General features: G+C 43.7%; 3 protein-coding genes across 6 annotated transcripts; 2 read left to right on the plus strand and 1 right to left on the minus strand.

Moving 5' to 3' along the window:
* Nucleotides 1–755: 755 nt before the first annotated feature.
* On the minus strand, nt 756–2,169 carry LOC6528687 (leucine-rich repeat-containing protein 34). The gene is made up of 2 exons (XM_002089693.4): nt 1,649–2,169; nt 756–1,561 (listed from the first exon to the last, which is right to left on the minus strand). The coding sequence occupies exons 1-2, from the start codon at nt 2,067–2,069 to the stop codon at nt 819–821; spliced, it is 1,164 nt and encodes a 387-aa protein (XP_002089729.1). The 5' UTR covers nt 2,070–2,169; the 3' UTR covers nt 756–818.
* Nucleotides 2,170–9,115: 6,946 nt separating this feature from the next.
* LOC6528689 (protein anachronism) lies at nt 9,116–17,414 on the plus strand. Of its 4 annotated transcripts, none has more exons than XM_015198544.3 (5): nt 9,116–9,659; nt 13,970–14,358; nt 14,752–14,996; nt 15,746–15,818; nt 16,229–16,376. In XM_015198544.3, the coding sequence occupies exons 1-5, from the start codon at nt 9,364–9,366 to the stop codon at nt 16,240–16,242; spliced, it is 1,017 nt and encodes a 338-aa protein (XP_015054030.1). In that variant the 5' UTR covers nt 9,116–9,363; the 3' UTR covers nt 16,243–16,376. The 4 variants fall into 4 exon arrangements, with proteins under 4 accessions (XP_015054030.1, XP_015054029.1, XP_002089731.1 ...); XM_015198543.3 differs by having other exon boundaries at nt 9,119–9,659; nt 14,752–15,000; nt 16,229–17,414; XM_002089695.4 differs by having other exon boundaries at nt 9,121–9,659; nt 13,970–14,349; nt 14,752–15,000; nt 16,229–17,414.
* Nucleotides 17,415–18,509: 1,095 nt separating this feature from the next.
* LOC6528690 (solute carrier family 28 member 3) lies at nt 18,510–22,220 on the plus strand. The gene is made up of 8 exons (XM_002089696.4): nt 18,510–18,713; nt 19,809–19,862; nt 19,925–20,120; nt 20,173–20,374; nt 20,582–21,346; nt 21,422–21,749; nt 21,813–21,993; nt 22,054–22,220. The coding sequence occupies exons 2-8, from the start codon at nt 19,809–19,811 to the stop codon at nt 22,137–22,139; spliced, it is 1,812 nt and encodes a 603-aa protein (XP_002089732.1). The 5' UTR covers nt 18,510–18,713; the 3' UTR covers nt 22,140–22,220.
* Nucleotides 22,221–22,223: the final 3 nt, after the last annotated feature.

The raw sequence follows: 22,223 nt of genomic DNA on the forward strand, positions 1-22,223 counted from the left end.
AACAAAACAGAAGCCGGAAACGAAAGCGAAAGTTGCCACTCCGTCGGGTCAGCTGTTTGGTCTCCAAAGCTCGCTCCCAAGACAAGCTTTCCCTCCCACTCGACGGTAGTCTGGCAGCACCGCCTCTGCATTCATCGGGAATGCGAGAGAAAGCCGGAGAGAGCGAAAGTGTGCACGTGGTTAAAAAACTTACGCCGCACAGTGGGCTAAAAGTATATTACTCTACTAATAAAAAATTTAAAAATATCAAAACAAAAATATTTTAAAAAGTGTTGGCGTGCAAACATTTGGAACAAACTTGTACTGCGTCTATGTCTCTGGTATCCGCATAGCCAGATCAACTAGTGATCCTGATGAAGAATATTATACTTTACAGAGTCGAGAATGCTTCCTTCTAGTGTTTGGAAGTTTTTTGGTGGGGAGTCTTCAGGCGTCTTAGAAGAGTCGATAGTATCTAGCTTCGAGCTAACCAGAGCTCCCGGCGACGCTTGTGCACAGAGTCACCTGCGGGTGTAACCTGAATACCTGCGGAAGAAGAAGTGAAGGGACTGGGGGACCTTGAGATTGATGCGGTCGGAATAACCGATTATCGCCCCGTGAGGCACGATAGTCTCCAGTACGACAAGATATTTTATAGTATTATTTATTTATTGATATCTATTCATGTGGATATCCTATCCTTCATTGTAATCTATCAATAATCGCAGAAGCCTAACCCTGCAACTGATATCCACAAAAAGTACTATCACAACTGGTTTTGTCGGAGTAGACTTTAATTTACTTACGAGCAAACAGAACTAACAAATTCGTATCCAGTTTTACCTCCAAGGCACCACCCTGTAATCCTGCAGTGCCTCATCGTAGGTGTAACTGATGTCCAGCTCGGAGTGCAGCACTACGTCGGCATCCAGCAAGCGACGCACTATCATCGCGGAACGCGAGTCAAAGTGGTTGCCATACAAGGTGAGGCGCTCCAGCTTGCACTGCTTCTTCATGGACAAAAGGATGAGATTCACTGCCTCCGGCCCCATGTCGTTGTAGTTCAAGTGCAGGATCTGCAGCCTGCGGCACGAGGTCAGGTACTTGGCCACCCACTCGCCGCCGTGTGTGCCAATCGAGCAGTAGCTCATGTCCAGCAACTCCAGATTTCCTCCTATGGACATTCCACGCAGCAGGAAGAAGGCTCCATCCGGACCGATCTTGTTGCAGGCGATGCGGAGGCGGCGAAATTTAGAGTTGGTGCGGGCCAGGTGCTCCGCAATGGGAATCATGTCCTGGGCGGTCAGTTCGCAGTGCTCCAGCGAAAGAGCCCAGAGTGTATTCTGCATCAGTAGCGAGCTCAGCACAGAGGCAATTTTCTCCGTGTCCAGGCTGAGGCTCATCCCCAGCAGCCTGTTGGCACTCAACCGTCGCACTCCAGACGACTTGTACACTCCGTCAGCGATCAGAGCGAAGTTGAACTGAGTCAGGCTGCAGCTGGACACATTGAGCCTGCGCAGGGTCTTGCTGACCAGCAGGAACTCTCGCAGGATGCGCACATCGTCATCGGTGAGGGGGGTTCCTGGAGGTTTACAGAAAAAGCCTTTAAAGCATGTTTCCAAAAGGCACAAAAGAAATAGTAGAGTGCCACGTTGCCTACATAAGTTACCTTCCAAACTCAGCTGGCTAACATTCATCTTAGCCGCATTAAGACGCAGCATCACGAAGAACTCGTGCGGAAACCGCATCAGATTCAGCTCGATATACCAGACGGGGATCAGTGAGCAGACAAAGTCCTTGAGCAAGCCCGCATCCCAGTTGCTGACAATCAAGCTGGAGATTTTGATGGCCAACTGCGGACGCCTCAGCAGATAGTTAACGATGACCCGGAAGTCGCGGATGCAGTGGTACTTCCGACCTATCCGCTCCTCGAACATGAGTCTTTTGAACTGGAACTGGCGGTAGGGTCGCTTGTCGTACTCCCGCTGCCAACAGTAGAGGAGCAGGATCGTGAAGAGGCGGCTTTTCCCCGCCGCAGGACTCGGACATGCCTTGGGATTATACTCGCATGGGAGGACTACCTCGCACATCCTGGTCTCTGTCGTGTATATGATCGGTTATAAAACAATTTAAAGGTTATTGTGAATTTGTGACAACTGAGCCAGCGCAGATTGTGTGTGAAAGTAAAAAATATTTAAAAGCTATTTATACGCTGCATACTTTTTAGCTGAAGTACAAAAAAACTCTGTGTAAGATACGAACTTGACTAATACTGCTTATACATTCTCAATTTTACGTAAATAAATAATCAAGCGGCAGAGCATTAATTTCAAAACTTTGCGTTTTTGGAAATATAATTTCATTGCTTTTATGTTTTTCGTTTTATAATTAAGTAATTGTTTGTGCCTCCTAAAGCCTGGGTAAGCATTTTACAATTTCGTTTATGTTTTTTAAGTTTGTAAATGATTTATAATAAATGATTTTTATAAATACAACGCTAGTCGTTGAAACGGATGAAAGTAGGCGATTAGAATATGTTTATTACTTCTTTGAAATGTTAATAAGTGTAAAATACACACCCATAGTTTATATTTTTTCCACAAAACAAATTTTCTACGCTGAGGTAACTGTGCCGTGAGCCAAAGCAATAAGAAAAAGTTGAATTGTCATCGGACAATGGGGTTCAAAGCCAAAATAGTTCAAGAAAAGTGCGTGGCATTTGTAAGTTGGTTTAATTGTTATAAATAGCTTATGCAGCCACAGCCACGATCAAAAATAAGATCAGGAGTTCCTCGAATGACTGAAGTGTTGTCACCGTAAAAAGAACGGAATGCTTCCTCATTTTCGTCATATTCCTGACGGCAGCACGGCAAGAAATCCGCTTTAGGAGCTCCTGGCATCCACAGCCTCATTAGCATAGTTGGCGAACTGTCAGCACAAACTTGGTCGCTACGAATTACCTAAAACGCCATTTCATTCATTTATGCATCCTGCTCCACGATGGGAACTCCATGTCAGCCACGTGCTCTTCGGGCCATTGCATCCTGGCGTGCCGGCTCGCGTCGTTAAATACCTATACGTCCTATAAATACGCTCGAACCCAGAACCGATATATGTAGCTATATATATATATAGGATATAGGAGCTGCACGTTGGCAGTGGGGAATGCTGGAGTATGAGTGGTATTTGCGGCATTTATGGTCAGGTTGCATCTTCATTTATTTGATTGCCTTCGCAGTTCTTTAACATCGAAAAACGCATTGGCCAAGAACAGTGCTGTCGACTTAGCTCTTTTGGGGTCAGGAAAATTCGAATACCTCGTGTTAAATAAATTCCCCCCTAGCTAATATTGGATTTAAAAAAGCATCCTAATAAATCTGTAAGAGAATAACAAAAAGTCTGAAGAGAATAAACAAAGACACCCTTGATATGCAAAGTAGTTCGTTTGGATAATAAAACTAAAAAAATAATACTAAATGGAAATCATTATATTTCCTTTCAAAACACTTTAAATGGCCCATCTTATAACATACTTGTCTATACATCTCATCAGAGAAACAGAATATTCGAAGGGTTTTACTTTACCACAAAAATATCTTAGCATTGCTGAGACTCTACTTCTGAACCTAGTTGATGAATGGGAAGGAAGCCTCTCTAAGTCAGAGCACAGGTGCTTAATCAATAGACCAAATGACTACTGACAGCCATCGGCAGGAACAGGGAGTTATTTTCACTTTTACTACCTGGCCATGGGCACATTCGATTCCGTTTCCACTTCGAGCCCGAGATCGAGTCCGAGACCTGGTCTTGGCCATGGGGCTGCCCAAATTTGCATTAAATTACGGCCTGCGATGGTCAGACGGCCAGAATGCAGACGGCAGACAGCCGGGAGCCCATGAGCCCAACTGCAAGAGGCTCCGAGCTCCCAAAACCGGCTCCTCGCTTAGTCATCAAAATGGCTGCAACTGCTCCTCTTCCTACTGCTCTGGCTGCTCCGACTTCTCCGACTTCTCCGACTGCTCCGACTGCTATTGCTGTTGGTGACCAGAGGCAATAAACAGTGGCGACAATTCGGCCTGCCAGCGGAGCCTCAAATTGAAATTCGAAAAAGAGCAGCTCCAGCCGCCCAGATGCTTATCTCTGCTTAGAAAAAAACGCGGTAATTAAAAATATTGTAAACTGCCAGACGGCCAGACGCTCATAATTGCTGGCACAGGCAAAGGCAAAGGCAGAGACAGAGGCAGAGGCAGTGCCAATGGCTGAGGCAGAGGCCCATGCCCATGACCAGGAAAAATCGCAGACGACAGGGAATCAGTCGAAGTCTCAGTTCTCATTTTACAGCTACCAGACAACGCGACGCGACGGAGGAGCACTGCATGTGCATATCATTTAAATAACTTTCTGCAGCGCAGCACAAGTGTAAAACTGCAGCCACTATCCGGCGGCTCACCTGCTGCACCGCCCGCCGCCTCCGCCGCCGGAGAGCCCACCAGCGGCCCATGGTCCATATTTGGATGCAACAGCAACAGCATCTGCATGTGCATCTGCATCACTTAAGGACAACTTCGACATCGCCACCAGATCCGAGTGTCTGCGTCGGTCTCCAGACACTCTGCAGACGCGAGACATGCACTTGTCTTCGGCTGGCTGGGTCAGCCTCAGTCCCCAACTCCATTCCCGCGGCAGCTCCATCCCCCATCCCCCATCCCCATTACCCATCCTCCGGCAAAGACATTCATTGTCAATTTTGACAATCAACAAGACACGGCTGCCATCAGCAGCATCCACATACAGGCGAGAAATAGATATGGTGCAATCGAGAATATCAGGTAAATTAAAGTTATTGGCATTTTTAAAAAAATATTCAACGAATTTATGTAAACAGCTCGACGTATTCACGTGAGCATTTTAATTGCTTGTGGCTAAATAGTGTTTATAAATTCTTGTTGCGAGCACAAACCGAAATGGAATTCACGTTTTGTTTACCATATATTAGGCTAAATCGACAGCTAGCAAAATTTGATTCAGCACCGCTGGAAATTATTATTTATTTCTCTATTCCCAACGTTGGTAAAATTGCAATATTTGTTTCTGTGTAGCGTCCCCAGCCGCCGTCCCTGCGACGGAATGTCTGGCTTTCGGGGTCTCGGTCTCGGTCTCGTCTCGGTCTTGGAATCGGTCTTGGAATCGGCCCCAGTCTGCATCCGCGTCTGCTTGGATCTGGATCTGGCTGGAAGGGGCTGGGCCCAAAACACCAACAGAAGCCAAACGACGGCACGCGAAAGTCTTAAAAACCGAAAATGAAAATGCGCAATAATTAATAACAATCAGGCCGGGGGGTAACAAATCCAACGCGAATAGCCTACGCCCTAAACATATTTTATTAGAGAATACCAGCCTCTATAAACACTAAAAAAGTTGTTCATCTAAATAATAATGTGATAGTTGGAACACAACAAAATATAATTACATTTGTTGGATTGGTCAAAATCTTACTTTTAAAGTACTTTAAATTACAGCCAAGTTGCAGGCTACAGTAATATAACGTATGTAAATTGGAATGGCCATAGATGCCAGCCTTGGAGCGTATGCGTGATGCCCCGGCTTAAGTGCAGGGTATGCCCGAAACAGAAAAGGAAAAAGCGGCCGCAAATAAACGGTAGCACCGGCCCGGAGGGCAGAAAACAACACAATAACAAATTGGCTTCTGGTCTTTGCATTCTACATGCAATCTGAGCCAACAATCACGACAACTGCATTCGACGGCTGCACCGGCACCAGTTGCCATCTCGTACCGTGGTTAGGAGCCAGTGGCCCAGACCCAGACCCAGAGATGGCTCCTCCATCAACCGGCCAGCTAACCAGCACCCATGCCATAAGTCTGGAGGCTCTTCTTCTCCTCTTGGTCGCAACTGACTTGACACGTCTGCTCCGCCGGCTGACGAACATCGTGTGTTTTTAATAAACTCGCGCCAGCCCATTGAATGTTCTTTCGCGTGCTGCTTCTTGGACTGAGAAAAAATGCATGCGATTAGTATGGTAGCATAAACCTATTTAAATCTCCCAATTATATATTCATTTATAAACTAATCATAACTTAAGTCATGTACATCATGAACTACTTAGGGAGATTCTTCTATTGGGAATTGTAAGTAATCATTTTTAAGTCTGACGCGCATTATCGAAAACCTGATGACTTTTTTTCGGTCCGTGTTCCGTTGATTGGGAAAGGTAGGTGACTTGGGATACCGAACCCTCTTAAATCGCCCCCTTGGGAGTGGGGGATAATTATGTAAACTACGTGTTGATGGTTAAATAATTTCGCTGTGGTGCTTGCAGATTCGATGCCCCTGAAAATGCATTTGCGCGAGCTCTGCATTATATTGCCAAGTGGTTAGTTCCTGCACCTTTTATACTATTCACACGGAAGGTCAAATCTTGCATCAATTCGAAAGTGTTGAAAGTTTCATTAGTTGTGCCATGATGCCTCAATAAAGCCTATAAATCAATAATAACCGCCAAAACTGCGGTCATAAAATGCGATAAGTCTATTGCCATAACCGCTGAAAGTATTTTGTTGATTGTTAATTTTTAGGTCTACCACTAATGAGTTCCAGTGCCTAATCTGATCTTTAATATATTCTTAAACTGCTGAGTCGTCGTTTTTACTACGAGCTAATATACCAACTATAAAGTACTAAAGTGCCATGTTAAATACAAAATAATCACAGAAGTCAATCACCTGATAGGCATGAGCCCTTAAGACCGAAATCGTTATTGGTACCAATTATTATGCGATCGGCTAAATTTGGAACAGAGTAACCACTTGTAACCATACAGAAAATCACTTAAGAACCAATGGCCATAAACTTACCAACTGCCAGATGTTTTCCAGCCAGGTGCTGCTGTGTGCTGTGCGCTGAGTGGTGGCCACTGAGTGGTGATAGTGGTGATAGTGGTGCTACTGGTCTTTAGAGCCTCACGTGCCCACAAATGTCCAAATGGACGGATAGACGGAATTGTTGCTCATTGGCGGCAATTGCCGGCTACCGTTTAAAATTAAGCCCCGCAAAGTGGCACGAGCGTGAGACATAGTATGGATTTGCCAGAAAATTGCTTTCAAAAATAAACGCAGGGAAATGCGGGGCTGAAAATACCTGCCTCCCAAGATCAAAAGAAAGCGGAGGTATTTCGATTTCATATTAGGAAGTTAGCCAATTATACTCGTAGGTCCACCCAATTTGGCGGCCTTGAAAAGTTAATGAAAAATCAAAAACCGAGACTTTACTTGACTCATTTGGCATTCCAATTCGTATTGTCTAGATATATCTACATGTCTGGCACTTTTTCTGTTGTTGCTGACATCCACATTGTCCACAAAGTGGGACAAATTCTATGCGAGCGCTCAAATAAACAAACATTATTATATAAACTTCGCGACAAGAGGCGCTGATTGCGTCCTACATATATCTTGTTTTCATTTTCAAGCCCCCACCCACCGGCGGGATTATGAATCTGGGCATTTGATGCGATTGCAATTTTACATAACACATATCACTCGACGTCTGGAGATCCCCCTCCCCCCTTCGGCCCGTCACTCTATTCAGAATTTAAACGGTGTGTAGACACATCACATGAATGGGCAGCGGGAAGGAGCCGAGTCCAGACTTTATAAAGTGCTGCGAATTATACAATCATTTTGAAATTCAATTTGGTCCAGACGGAGTGCTGGGAAAGATGTTTATATGTTGCAAATAAATAAATAAATCAAGAACGTCCTTGAAGTCTGACTGTTTGGATTTCCGTATGCGAGTGGAATGAATAATACGGGATAGCGCCATATCTGCTTGGTATTCCTCATGCGTAGATGCAGGATTGGGCCAAAGGATGGGCTTTCTGGGGTTAAGAGTAACCTAGCGCCGTGCCAGGCACCGCACGCACCTCTAATAGGATATATCCGCCCAATTCACCTTCCAATTGATGGACTACGCACTTTCAGGCCTATCTCGTTGTCAGATGATTAGATGGCACGCACAAATGCCGGCGACAGCTGAAAGTCAAGAGCAAAGGCATCTTGCTCTTCGTGCCCCAAAAAAGAACAGCAACCGATAACGGACATCAAAACTGGCGTATCAAAACAATTTGATTAGGTCATACTAATTGTGTGCTTGCGAGGAAGCCACTTAGGTTAATCTAATCGCCCACGCACGTAGTAATTGGAATAAATAGAGCCTTATTTGCGGACATTCGAACGGATCCGATGGGTGCAAAGCCGTCCTAGAAGATTGACACAAGTTTCGATTGTTTATAGTGTTTGGAGTGCCTCGAGTGTTTAACGATAGTAATAGATAGACCTTGCAGCTTTCGGATAGTCGTGTTTGATACCATCCACTCGAGGAAGTCGCCAAACAAACCTAGGTTAGGGCCGGAGTATCGCTTTCGGCCCTACAGATAAGCCCCATCTCGGACGCACAGGCACAGGCACAGGCCAAAGATACGGATACACCCATACAGCCACGTTCTGCATCTCACGCACGGCCACAGTAGCGCACCACGTCGACGTCAGCGACGCCGGCAGATCCTCAAGCGACGTTGATTGGTCGGCCACTGTGTATCCGAGCGCCAGCCGAACCGCCAGCCGAAGTCCCCAGCGCTACACTGCAAACTTAGTCGAGGTGTTAAGTGGCAAACAAATGCAGTTATAATATTACAGTACCAGTACTTACATGAAGAACTAAGCCAGGATCTATTGTCCGCGTTTTAGCTCAGAGCACTTTGAATAGTTCGTTTTAATCTCCATATCATATGCTCTTATAAATTTGAATATTAATCCATGTGAAATTAGTAACTAAACAATTATTATTGTACCAACTTATATTAGTTTTATTGTGATTATACAAATAAATATTAATAATTAATAAAGAACATTAAATTACTTAGTTTTATCATCAACATTTAATGTCATTGGGCTCAGATATTATTACAGTTTGCTAGCAGCTAATAACAAATTACTAATTTCGTCATCTCCAGGCGGTCGCATTTTCTCGCAGTGCAGGCAGCAACGCAGCGTTTACGACCATAACAAAGTAGATATGCCCGGCACAACCAAATTTTTCTTATTTAAGACTAAAAAACCGACTCGCGCAAATCACTTCATACTTGGTTCTTAGAGCGAACACATCGAGAAGCTGAACAACAGCCATAAAAATTAACAAATTCGCCTGTCGGTCTCCAGCTCAAGTGTAAAAGATAACATTTTAATTGGTGGCAAAAATGCAGTGAGGAAATATTCAGTTTAAGTGATTGCCAACAAGAAAGACACCCACTTCCGTGCGAAAACATTTAGTTTGGCAATTGATTAGCAATCAAGAGCGAAACACAAAAATGGCAAATGCTATGCGTGGTAAAAGGTGCGGAAGGAGCCGCATTCGGGAACTAATCCTGATCCTGTCGCTGATCACCATGGCCGGGGACTCGAGGGCCACTCCCTTCGATCCCTCCTTCTTCATAGAGGGTGTGCAGTCCGAGGTGGTGAACCCGTTCAACCGCACCATCCTGAACCGCTTCAACCTGACCGAGGAGCAGATCCTGAGCATTCAGAACCGGAGCAATCCCAACATGCGGGACGACTCCGGCCAGTCCTCCAACCAGCAGTATCTGCAGCAGGTCGCCACTCAGCGGTAAGTGCCAAGCACCTCCAAGTGGCCAAAACACACGCTGTCAATCAATGTCGCCTCATGCCCAGAATAGAATGTCTTTCCCCAAATAGAAATCTTTAAAAATACACACTCCTCCTAAACAAAAGACTGGCTAAAAAACACATTTAAAAAGCTGCCTTATTGTATACAACATCTTAAAACAGTGCACTGTGCAATTAAATGGTCAATCAGCTTCGGGCATACATTGTGTTTAAACACAATTTGCTGCCAGATTTCACAAATTTTGTATAAAATTCGCCGTCCATTGAGTGAGAGATTTGTCCAAACACAGGCCACTTTCATTCAAGGCTAAAAACATTACTGCATCTCGCCCAAAAATCTATAGCGCCCATTTAAATCGAGTATATTCCTAAAAGTACATTGTACACGCTCTGCTCCATTTGGTTTATCTTCAACACGATTTTCCCCATGCAAACCGATTCGCCGAATTAATAAAAATAAGTTGTGAAAATTAATACTTTCCTGTGAGATTTCCCACATGTGCACTCGATTATTATTTATTTATTGATTGAATGCTCCGCCAAGTGCATGAAGTTCCTACCAAAAGTCATAAATGTAATGGCCTCGCTTAGCAGACCGAAACCTATGATCAATAAATTATTTTAGCTACATATATAAGAGAAGCGTGCCCACAAATTGCGTCTTTTGTTTTGATTATGCGAAGTCCAGAGCGATTAGAATCTCAAGAGAATAGGATGGGTCCAATACTCATTTGATAAATATTAAAATTATAAAGCTGTTTCTAAAACATAATTAAGTGTTTTAAAACAAATAAATATAAATATACACGTTTTATTTTAAACATTACGGCTAAAATCCTATTGTGTTCTAGCTTAAGCATCAACCACCAGACAACTTACAAAGAAAGGTGATGGATAAGCAGAGTAGCCTAGATCCATTAATTAATAGGGCACATTCTTTAATTGTTAGGAAATTGTGCGAATTCTTCACATAAATATCACTTTAAAAACTCCAAACTTTTTGGACCACACAAACAAATGTATGAATCTTAACATCTAAGTAGATCAAAGGGGCGGGGGCTCGCCAGCCCAGATCCATCAATGATATCTGTTGTATCCATCAGATACTGTAGTGCAACAGTCGCGACGCCGCTGCACAATGCGGACACACTGACATAGGCACTGCAGCACAATGCAACACACTGCAACACACTGCAGAATGCATCGAATTCCGTCGCCGACCTCTGTGTCTTTCTATAGCTGTCTGGCTGATGTCTGGGAGCAGTCTGGGCCATGTCTAGCTATCCGGCTCCGAATGCGACTCCGTCCGCGACTGCGACTGTGTCTGTGACTCCGGCTGCGGCTACAGCTCTCCGGTAATGAACTTTTTGTAGGTCGTTGCTATGCAAGTCGGGCACTTGTGGGGCCAACAGCTGATATCTAAATTGTTTCATCTCGTTTGATTGCTTTGGCAGAGTTCCGTTCAGACGGCAAAAAAACAAAAAAGGCAAAAATGGCAAAAAACCTGTGACGTATGAGTAATGTCATCGGGACAGCAGACATGTCTGCCCCCAGCAACTGGCGCAATGGTGCAATGGTGCATTGGTGGAGGGCACACGGCAGTAGGCGTGTGCATTTCGACTGGCTGCAGTTCTCCGTTGGTTGCATGATAATGAAGTGCAGCCGGCGAGACACCGTCTAGCCGTTGTTGCTACTGTTGTTGCTACTGTTGCTGTTGCTGTTGCTGTTGCAGTAGCAATTGCTACTGGTGTTGCTACTGCTGCTGCGGCCTGAGGCAACGGACTGCAAAACCGCAGACGCAGACACTGAGGCGATGCATTCAGAGATGTCTGCCCGAGCGAATGGAGGCCAATGCAAATTTCCTCCTGCCCCAAAGGCACCTACCCCCCAAAATGGCACCCTGCCTCTGCGCATGCGTGACTCACGCATGAACAGGAATAGTGTCTAAGCGGACAGATTGTCACGGTGGCATCGATAGCACACCTGAAGAAAAGCGGGACTCGATTCCAGCTTGGTAAAGGGATATGCTTTCAGCTTGTGCTTTGTTGGGTATCAAGACACAACAAGACACTTTACCAGCCTCCTGTAGAGCATACATTGAAATTGTTTTTTAAAAATAAACTTAAATAACTTGATGATGAATGCATTTTTAGCATGAAAAAAGAATCAAAACTAAGCGAAATTGATTAAAACAATAACTATAAACTACTAATGAATACTACTTTGAACACAAGGTGTGTATGGATTTACTCCTTTAGGTCTAGGCCAAAATTATCCGTACCCAGCACGACTAGTCAAAAATTCATGCAATACCGAAGACCCCGCTGTGCGGCGTGAATCAGTTCAGATTGACCCCGATACCGCGTATTTTTTTCGGTGCAGCATCTAGGCCGGCAGACAGACAGACGGACAGACAGGCAGGCAGCGAGCAAACAACGAGCGGACGGAAAGACCGCTTGTCTGACGGACCGACAATCTGTCTAGACGGTGGCCAGACAAACGGCACGACTCAACGAGTTTTCAAGTTCATGCCACACAGCCAACTCCAGACGACTCCGCACGCTGGAATTCCTTGGCCAACCCAGCTAGCCAGCTAGCCATTTAGCCAGACAGATTCGGTGCCGTTTCGGTTCGATCGATGCGATCACAACGTAAACATAAATATAAACAAGAGCCGATAATCAGCCAGGGGCTTGGTTCACTTTCGGAACAGAGCAAAAGACCGAAAGACCGAGAGACCGAAAACTGGGTTTCATAATTATTTTTTGGCTAGACAAACTGCGTCGCGGTCCAGACCAAAAGCTTTAACAATTAATCACTTTTTTTCCCCTCTTTGTGCATTTTGTGTGGGAAAAGGAACACGACGAAACGTCAGGCGCGTCTCAATTGTCGATCCAGACGCATACAATTGTCCAATTTTCAGGCGAGTGAGTGCGGCCAGATTAGATCATAGCTAACTAACTATTGTTGTCTGCCCGTATTCCGATGATTGTGCACTTGGAAAAACATATCCGACAAGTCGTAATCGTCTCTTAAGGTATTGATCTCTAGCCTGTAAACCAATGCATAACCAAGAAAGATACTGTTGTTATCTATTTGTGTGTTTTTAAATTCTCTTTTTAGTTTCATTGCTAAAAATATATTTCAATAAGTAATACACAGTAATAAGTGGGAAATGTACATATGTATCTATGAGGTAGATCTAAGCGCAGTTCTTTTACCCTTATGACCTTATAGCCTTTTTTACCCGTGCACTGACAGAATTTCGTCTCGATCTCAAGGGGTTCTTAAGTGACACGGGTCCGTCGTTAGCTCCACTACGCGCACTTAGCTCATAATCAAGTTTAGGAAATATCCCGACCAGCGAATCAAGTGAAGGCATTTAATCAGCGTAGATGACTCGGGCCGGGCCAGTCGCATTTAGTAGTGCCGTAAGAACGAAAAGTAGTTGGCTTGCCCAAGGCGGATGATTGCTCTTGGGATAAGCAGCTATCGCCGGCCCTCAGCTAACTGACCAGATTAGTGGTCAAAATTACTTTTAAATTGCCCAGAACACTAGCATGAGTAGTTTGTATTTACGCGGAGATATCGAAATAAGGTATTTGTGTTTCAATAACATCTGCGATCTCGGATAACGGGGGCAGCAGTCCAAATTAGTAGTACGTGGATTATCTCGGTACCTAAAATGCTGATTATCAGTTGACAGAAGCTAAAAATACACCACTCGTACTATCGGGAAATAGTTTTACGGCCAAGCAGTCCACTGAACTCTGGCTACGACGCCAGCATTTTATGGAAAATAGTTTACTCATTATGGGTGCTTCCCAAAACGTGGCCCTCTTCAACTAGTGATTTACCAGTTCCTCGATAGGAACTAGTTTGGTCGCTGTCGTCGGGCTAAATTGAATCAAAGTTATAAATTCCCAGCAAATGGAAACAAGCACGTTTTCCTCGCAGCCCATCTCCCGCCTTTTCTTGAGAATTGTGAATGTCTGAATGTAACGCTCTAATGTCAATTAAGTGAGTCTTACATAAACACTTGAACTAAATTCTCTGGGCGGCGCAGCTTAGGCATACAAATTGCGAGATGAACCATCAAATGATGCCAGCTTTTGATATCAAGCACCCACGCTGGGGAATGCGGGTTTCCACTACAGCCGCAGTATCATAAACATTTTTGGTATTGAATTTTCCAATAGTGATTAATTCAAATGTTGATAACAAACACTTCTGCTATATAAATTGAATTACACTTATTAACCTCCAAATGGGCTTCTCAATATTTTGCAGACTTAACGACATCTTCAAGCGCGTGCAAAAAGCCATCTCAAACGAGCCCAACGGCAGCGTCTCCAAGGAGAAGGCCGGCTTTCCCATTTGCAATGCCGAGACCACCAGCTCGGAGGATTGGTCGCAGGGCAACAATGTGACACTCCAGTTCGCCAGCAGTGTTTTCATTTCCAACAACGACGACCGTCTAAGCAGCGCTCTGCTCCGCCTCTACAAGACCAATCCTGGCCAGACTCGTGAACAAAATCCCGGCCAGGTTTCGGCCCAGCCTATCAGTACTGAGAACCCTGGCAGCACGGCACCAAATTGCGCAGAGCAGCCGCCGGTGGGTCCTCAAATCCGGGTCACCGTCTCCATAGTCCACCAGCAGAGGAAGAAACGTAAGTTAGGTAGGAGTGATCCAGAAGGTTGAACTTAGAAAGTACAATTCCTGACCATTCAACATTCCAAATATGCAAAACGAGTACTTTCACTTGTATCACTAACAGAATTATTTATTATTAACTAAATAATAATAATAGCTACTGCTATAACAAACTGGTTTCATATACAACATTTAGAATTAGGAATTATCTTGACTTCGCCATAAGCAAAATGCATCTCAGCAAAATGTAAATGTAACAAGAAAATTACACATGTAGAATTTAAATGAGAATGTAACTTGCATTTCACACATTTTGCTGACCCAACATAAAATATTTTTTGGTAACCAGTAGACCAGCCTACTTCCTTGAAGAGAACACTTTCTGACTAAACAAATCAACTCTGTTTTCCATCCTCAGAGCGCAAGAAGCGCACTTGCAACACCGCCATGCTGAGCAGCTCCTCCACCGGCTGGGTGGAGATCGACGTGAAGTGCGCCCTTGCCTACTGGGAGCAGCAGCACCGCCAGCAGCTTCGCCAACAGCAGCCACTGCAGCCCCAACTGACCGCCAGCGTGGTGGGCATCCTGATGATCGAGGTGCACGACGACGAGGAGAATCTGCTGAGGCCGGGGCTCTACTTCGCGCCACCCACTTGCGACCAGGCAGGTAAGCGTGTTGTTTGCCATGTCCAACTAACCGCCCAGGAACGGAGTGGAGGCACCTCGTCCTCCTCTCAACATCTCTCACTCTCAACATATCTCTTATCCCATCCAATCGGTGGCGACAGGCCCCCTTACCACCTTTACCATACGGCGATCAGCATTTATTTACATTCTCGAAAAGGTCATTAGTCAGGCAACTTCGGGGGCCGGCCAGCAGTCAGACGTAAATTGAGCTGGCAAAAAATGTACTTTCAATGTAATTCCAGACTGCGAATATCGGTAGACGTAATACAAAAATACCTAGTCGTCTGATTCTACAGTCAGCAGAATCTAAGTCTCAATTTACAATTCATACCCCGCACGTTTTCCATTCGAAATGCTTCTGTCCGTATATTTGAAATCCATTGGGTTGGCTGCTCGAAGTAGAGCGGAAGTAGCGAAAGCCCGAATATCTGTTTAGGATTGACTTAGGTCTTGAAAGTTATTGCCCTGGATCGGTAAGATACAACATCGCAGAAGCTGATTTAGCTCAAGGTGCTACTAATAAATATTGCTCATTCGCACCGTTGTGCGCTGTGCTCGGCTTTCTTTGTCGTTCAGTTGTTGTGTTTTTTGCTACGCTTACTTCTTGCCGTTGTTATTTTTGCTGTTTTGCATGCCCTTCATGTGCGCACATTCCAATTTGCATTGCATGACCTACGACATATGTTACTCCCATTTTAATGGCTTCGGATTCACGTTCATTGCAGACATTGCTGTCCCATGGAGCGTTTACCGAACAGAACCGTTTAAGTCTCATCTGGCGAGTTGGACATTGCCAAGGTAAGTGGTTTATCAAATTTCGTTTAATCTTTCGAGTTTTATTTAAAAATTTCGCGCCAAAAACTGCTTGTGATGCCCGATAGTTTGCACTGCTTGTGAACTGCTTTGAGCAAACAATCATACCACCGCGTATGTTTTCACGCTTTATAACACTAAAAATGTGCGACCGTACTCAAAGAGAACACCCGTTAATCAACGATTTCCCGCCACTATTTGAACTACTGTTATATTTTTATAAGTAAACCACTTTTAAGTTGGAGTATCTCTTTTAACTTTTAAAATAAATCGTTGATAAAAAGATGTGTTATTGTTTGTATCTGCGAAATATCCGAAATATACAATTAAAAAATTATATTAAAAATAATATGCTGTTATGCTAATTTAATAACTGAACTATATTTTATTTATAGAAAACCAAGGTTAGACATCTTTTTCAACGGTAGCAACTCCATGAAGAGCACCTACAACACCCCCAAGAGCAGAGCGTTTATCGAATCCACCACATCTAATTCACCCACGATCGACAACCAGCTGGACGAGAGCGGCGAGCACGAGAGCCAGCATCAGCAGATCCAGCGTGTCAACCTGGTCCACCACCGGCGGCACCACCACAACCACCAACAGCCGGAATCGGACTCCGAGTCCGCACAACTTGAGGCCGAAATCGAGGCGAAGGAGCTGATGTCCTCAGCGAGCAACAGTGAACAGCAAATGGAGCCCATCTCAAACCACCACCGACATCGGACTGGCCACCATCATCCGCACCAACTCCACCAGCACCAGCACCACCACCATCGCCACACCAAGCACCACAGGATCCCAGCCCACAAGCTGGAATAGATGTCACAATCACGCGCCATCAATTCCCCATGTTCTCTCACCCGGACTCATGCTGGTCTTAAAATAATGTCTTGTTTTATATTTGTAGCTTTAGGGCCAGTTGACTTAATTAGTTTTTAGTTCATCGGTTTTCCTACCGCGTAACCTTATTTAAATTATATTTTAAGTTTCGTTGTAAGCAGTGCCCATTTTCGGTCAAAATTTGATTTTATTTTTAAATCTCCTTTACACTAGAAGCCTGTGATTTAGATGGGGTTGAAGTCGCACATTTTTTGCTACAAAAATTGTCAAAGCCTCAAAAGGAAGACAAACCCGGAAACCAATTAATACGAATTTAAGTTATATAATTAGATTGTAAAAAAAATTAAATAATGCCTTATCGAAGCATTACGATCCCTGACTTCTGCACAATCCCCCCGAAAACCAGCAAGCCAAGAACGAACCAAATTAGGCATTTTCGATATTGTATTGATAAGCGATTATAGTCCCAGAATATATTTGTGTTATATAAATAAGTCACTATGTTAAAAGTGCCTTTCTGCTAAATCTCAAAATTACCCATTGGAACCCCTTGTCCTATTGATTTAAAAATTTTAAGAACCACATGTTCATCCAGTCAAACCGCATTTTATGTCTAATCCTTCATCTACTAAGTGCATTTGCAATCGATAAAAAAATATAAAGATAAATATGATCTATTTAATAAATGAATAAATTTTAGGTCGCACACGTGTAGAGTTGCGAATCAAATATAAAGCCAGTTGACTACAGACTATAATATGTTACCCCCTTTTGGATCAGATTGTGGCACGAGGGGCTCGCCGATAAGATACGATACTCGTTCTTATAAAATCCCACAGAATTGCGATTAGAAATCTCCTTCAACTTTGCACTTAACGACTTACCACTCACTTCGATTGGCCAATGAATTGTGACATTTTCGTAATAGCCGACCACCAATAGAAGTCTTTATCAATGGGCGGGTATCGCGGTAGGCCAGCGCTTTTATGTATACCTTCCTCTATCGTAATCAGATTCCTTAAACGTCATTGCTATCGCGTGCAATCTACTGAGGGGCTTATGGCCCTTCTGAAAATTATCTGGCAGTAATATCGGTCTAGAACGCATGGCAAGAACCTCTCATTTTTAACAACCAGCTGATAAAACAGGCTACATGTCATGCCAATTGCCTATTTCGTAGTACACTGAAATCGCAGGTGCAAATCATTTTTTAAATATTAAAAATTAATAACACAGAAAGATTATAAATCACTTTTGACAAAACCTAGTTGGTCCCAATTTATATCGATATTCCAGAAAATGTATAAATTCTCGTTCGCACTTCAATTAGCTGAGTAACGGGTATCTGATAGTCGGGGAACTCGAGTAGAACGTTCTCCCTTGTTTTTATGTAAATATAACTTTTTTGATCAGTGATTCATTTAGTGGCGTTGCAAGTTAAAACTCAATTTGTAAAAATTGAGTTGGTACAATAAAACTAATATTTATTTAATAATTATTTCATTATGCCGTTAAACCAAATTAACACCTTACTAATCGGTACCACGAGGTGTTATCTGGGTACTTGAGTACCCATTGCGGTGAAGAAATAAAAAACTCATTTAATATTTCAACCGGGAAATTAATGATTTTTTACAAGAATCAATGTAAGCTTGAGGTAAGTCTTGCTCTTAACCTATATCTCTTCAAATCAACAAGGTCAAATGGTATCAAGATAGTATAAATCATTTGATTGAAAAATAGCAGTGGGAGTCCTAAGCCTGATACTCCCTTATCAAATACCGTGTACTAGCGATTATATTATAAAGGCCCGTTTGGAGCAAACCGAATTTAGTCTTTCTGCGACTTTCAACGAGCTACGACTATTTAGTCGAGCTGAACAGATGCATTTATCAGTCATTAGTATTCGGGTAGTACGAAGAGAGTTACGACGTTGAAAACCCGTTCCGGCCATAACAAACCGAACGTACTCATCAAATACGAAGCAAAACAAACAATAAAAAAGTGAATTAACTGGCGTTCCAAAAAATCAAGGTGCGATCATTATATAGACTTTAAAAACAAAATGAATTCACAAAAGGTGTTTCAATGTAAGCTCTGCATGTATTTACTCCAGATTACAGTGGAATAAAAACAGTATTCGAGAAAAAAAATGTGCTCAAGGGTGAATATGATCTCATAAGTGGATTTGAAATTGAAGTGCTTTATTAACTTTCACGAGTTTGGCTAAATGCCACTCTGATAGTGCTATCAACTCTGTTTCGATTACCCTTAATGGAAAATCCGAACCAAAAGACCACCTAACGAGGAAGTATACTATATTGAATGGGATTTACAGCCCGAGTTTATCAGGAATAAGAGTTGAAGTGGATTATTTACAACCAGAGCTGTAGTTTACAACCCAGTTCAGCAGCTAACCAGAAACTATTTGATTGGCGATCCACGTGTTTGAGTTCAGTCATTGACTGTGAAAAATCAAGTACACAATGCCATAATCGAGTCCTGGCCCATGTGCATAGTAATAGTTATTTTAAGTGCTATGTTCCGAACTTTGATTTAGCTAGTTAACACAACCCTATCTGGTGCTGATGAACACTGGGCATATCTGCCCACTCGAGAACTGAAATAATTTTATATGATAATGCCAGATTATGATTGCGTTAAATTACTTGTCGGCGTATTAATGATGGATACACGTAGTCTTACTCTACGTATAATAGATTCGTTGAAAAGTATGTAACTCGTGGAAAGTCGAGTTTTCGACCCAATGAATAATTATTCTTCACCACGATCTCTAGGCGACCAACTCCGTCAGTGCGGCTGTCCGTCCGTATGAAGTTCGAAATTTTGTAATCCAAAACGGTGCAACGCCCCTTTCGCTTAAGTCTGCCCACATGCTTAATGTCTAAAAAATGTTTTGATAAGCTTATCAAAACTAGCCACCCAATTGACAGGACTTGTTCAATTTGAACCACTTAAAAGTTATTAAGAATACGGCAAAAGTTTTATTTCCGCTGCTAATTTACTTCTAAAGCCTTTGATTTATGCTTACAACACACTCGTTTTGGTGTATCGGGTATGTAATAGTCGCAACACTTGAGTTCAACGCTCTCTTGTGTTTCGTTATAGATGTCAGCCGAATCTTCAAAAGGAGCTCTTAACAATGGTTACGAACTGGATCATGTAAGTTTTCCGTTAAACATGTTTTATTTTATAACTAATTTAAATGCTGTATAATATTATAGAAAGAGTTGGACATCCGTGATTCGGAAGAATATAAAGAATTTCCACTGGAAGACCTTAGCGAGGACCCAAATAAAAAAGGATATTTTGAAAAGAATCCTAAAGTAGCGCGTCTTGTGAAGATCTCGATTTATGTACTTCTGCATCTTTGTGTTGTGGGATACTTTTCTTATGCGACCTACCACTATCACGACATAAGTAAGTATATCACCAAGTAATTGGAAAGAAGTATACCAATACATCTTTACAGCGAACTATGAGTGCTATTGGAAGGACAATCCGTTGTGCGGCATCAACTTCTGCACGGGTTACGGAATGCTTCTGCTCCTCCTTGGATTCGTCTATTTGGGTCTCTTCTACTACTACGTCTTCAAGCCGATGGTGGGGCACAGCCTGCACAGGAACTACATCAGACCTTTTTCTAAGAAATGGCACAACTTTAGCAGAACCAGGTAAATTCGTAGCCCTATTTAACCAGCTTTTTGAAACAGGTTTATCAGGATAGGATTCTTATGTTCAACATTACCAACCAATTGTTAGCCAAACCTACAACCTATTTAAGGTTTGAATTTTTTTATACACAGGCAATAATAGGATAAAACATCTAAAAGTCTCCATATTGAATTTAAAAATCTAATTACTCCTCTTCGTTTTCCCAGAATTGTGTCATTGGCCAGCATCGCATTGCTCCTGGCCCTGTTGGCCATCTTTGTGTACTTCGAGTGCCGGGACGAGCCCCAGAAACTGGTGTCCCTGGTGGCTCCCTGCTTCTTCATCCTGTGCGGCTACGTTTTCTCTACGAATCGGAGAGCCATTCAGTGGCGGGTAGTCATCACGGGGATTACGTGCCAGTTCCTGCTCGGCATTTTCTGCATCCGCTGGGAGGTGGGCCGCAAAATCTTCGAGTGCTTGGGCAACAAGGTGGCCACGTTCTTGGGCTACGCCACCGATGGAGCCGAGTTCGTGTTTGGCGACTTCCTCGTGGCAAACAATGTGTTCGCGTTCGCCATCCTGCCGGTGATCTTTTTCTTCAGCTTCTTCATCTCCGTCCTGTACTACTTGGGCACCATGCAGTGGGTGGTGATCAAGCTGGGCTGGATCTTGCAGCAGATCCTGGGCACCACTGTTTGCGAAAGCGTGACGGCAGCAGCCAACATCTTCCTCGGCATGTCGGAGAGTCCGCTGCTCATCCGCCCGTACATCAACAAGTTGACCAAGAGCGAAATCCACAGCATCATGGTGTCTGGATTTGCAACTGTGTCCGGCACCGTGTTGGCGGCCTACTTGTCCTTCGGTGCCTCAGCGGCCCACTTGATCACCTCCTCGGTGATGGCAGCTCCCGCCACTCTGGCCATCTCTAAGCTCTACATGCCCGAGACAGAGGAGAGCCTGACCTCATCCGATTCAATTGAGCTGGAAAAATCGTACGTATTTCTCGGGAGTCTAGCTTAACCCAAATATATATAATATATATAACTAGTTGACTATCATCCTTGCAGACAGGACTCTTCGCTGTTGGACGCAGCGTCTAGTGGGGCCAGCAACGCCGTGCCCATTGTTCTCGGCATTATCGCGAACATAGTTGCCTTCGTCGCCTTTATCGCCTTTCTGAATGGTCTAGTCAGTTGGTTCGGATACCTGGTGGGTCTTGAGCAGATCGACTTCGAGTGGATATTTTCGAAGCTCTTCATCCCGCTGGTCTGGGCCATGGGAGTGCCGAAAGAGGATTGCGATATCATTGCCAAGGTGGTGGCCACCAAAACCATTATTAACGAGTTTGTGGCCTATGAGCGTCTGGGCCAATACATCGAAAATAATCAAATCACTGTAAGTTTTCGACAATCATCACGAACTCACCTGGAAACTAAAGATGAAATTAAATTATTGTAGGCCCGTAGCGCTGGAATCGCCACATTCGCCATCTGCGGCTTTGCCAATCCCAGTTCCTTGGGCATCCTTATCGGATCCCTCAGTGCCATGGCGCCTCACCGTCGCTCCACCATTACAGCTGTGGCTTTCCGAGCCTTTGTGGTGGGCAGCATAGTCTGCTTCGTATCCGCCAGCTTCGCAGGTCAGTGGATCCCGATCAAAGTATTTTGTTATTATTTTAACTAGTTTTACTTTATTACAGGCATCCTTATACAAGAAGATGATGAACGGGCGAACTACAACAGGATATTCGAGAAATTGGGTCGAAAGAACGTTACTCTGTTTTAGTTCTTTGAAGTTGTAGATCGTGATAATTAGCTGATCAAATTAAGCAACAATTCTTATTTATTAAAGATGCTTAGAATTATATTT

Source organism: Drosophila yakuba, chromosome 2L, assembly GCF_016746365.2.
Source record: "Drosophila yakuba strain Tai18E2 chromosome 2L, Prin_Dyak_Tai18E2_2.1, whole genome shotgun sequence".
NCBI classification, from domain to species: Eukaryota; Metazoa; Arthropoda; class Insecta; order Diptera; family Drosophilidae; genus Drosophila; species Drosophila yakuba.

Excerpts from the sequence above, each read along its gene's own strand:
- LOC6528687 (XM_002089693.4), bottom strand. The coding sequence starts at position 2,069 with ATGTGCGAGGTAGTCCTCCCATGCGAGTATAATCCCAAGGCATGTCCG. Across the intron at positions 1,562-1,648 it reads TAGCCAGCTGAGTTTGGAAG|GAACCCCCCTCACCGATGAC; the intron begins GTAACTTATGTA and ends GTAAACCTCCAG.
- LOC6528689 (XM_015198543.3), top strand. The coding sequence starts at position 9,364 with ATGGCAAATGCTATGCGTGGTAAAAGGTGCGGAAGGAGCCGCATTCGG. Across the intron at positions 9,660-13,969 it reads CAGCAGGTCGCCACTCAGCG|ACTTAACGACATCTTCAAGC; the intron begins GTAAGTGCCAAG and ends AATATTTTGCAG. Across the intron at positions 15,819-16,228 it reads GCGAGTTGGACATTGCCAAG|AAAACCAAGGTTAGACATCT; the intron begins GTAAGTGGTTTA and ends TTTTATTTATAG.
- LOC6528690 (XM_002089696.4), top strand. The coding sequence starts at position 19,809 with ATGTCAGCCGAATCTTCAAAAGGAGCTCTTAACAATGGTTACGAACTG. Across the intron at positions 20,121-20,172 it reads CTACCACTATCACGACATAA|CGAACTATGAGTGCTATTGG; the intron begins GTAAGTATATCA and ends ACATCTTTACAG. Across the intron at positions 21,347-21,421 it reads TCAATTGAGCTGGAAAAATC|ACAGGACTCTTCGCTGTTGG; the intron begins GTACGTATTTCT and ends TCATCCTTGCAG.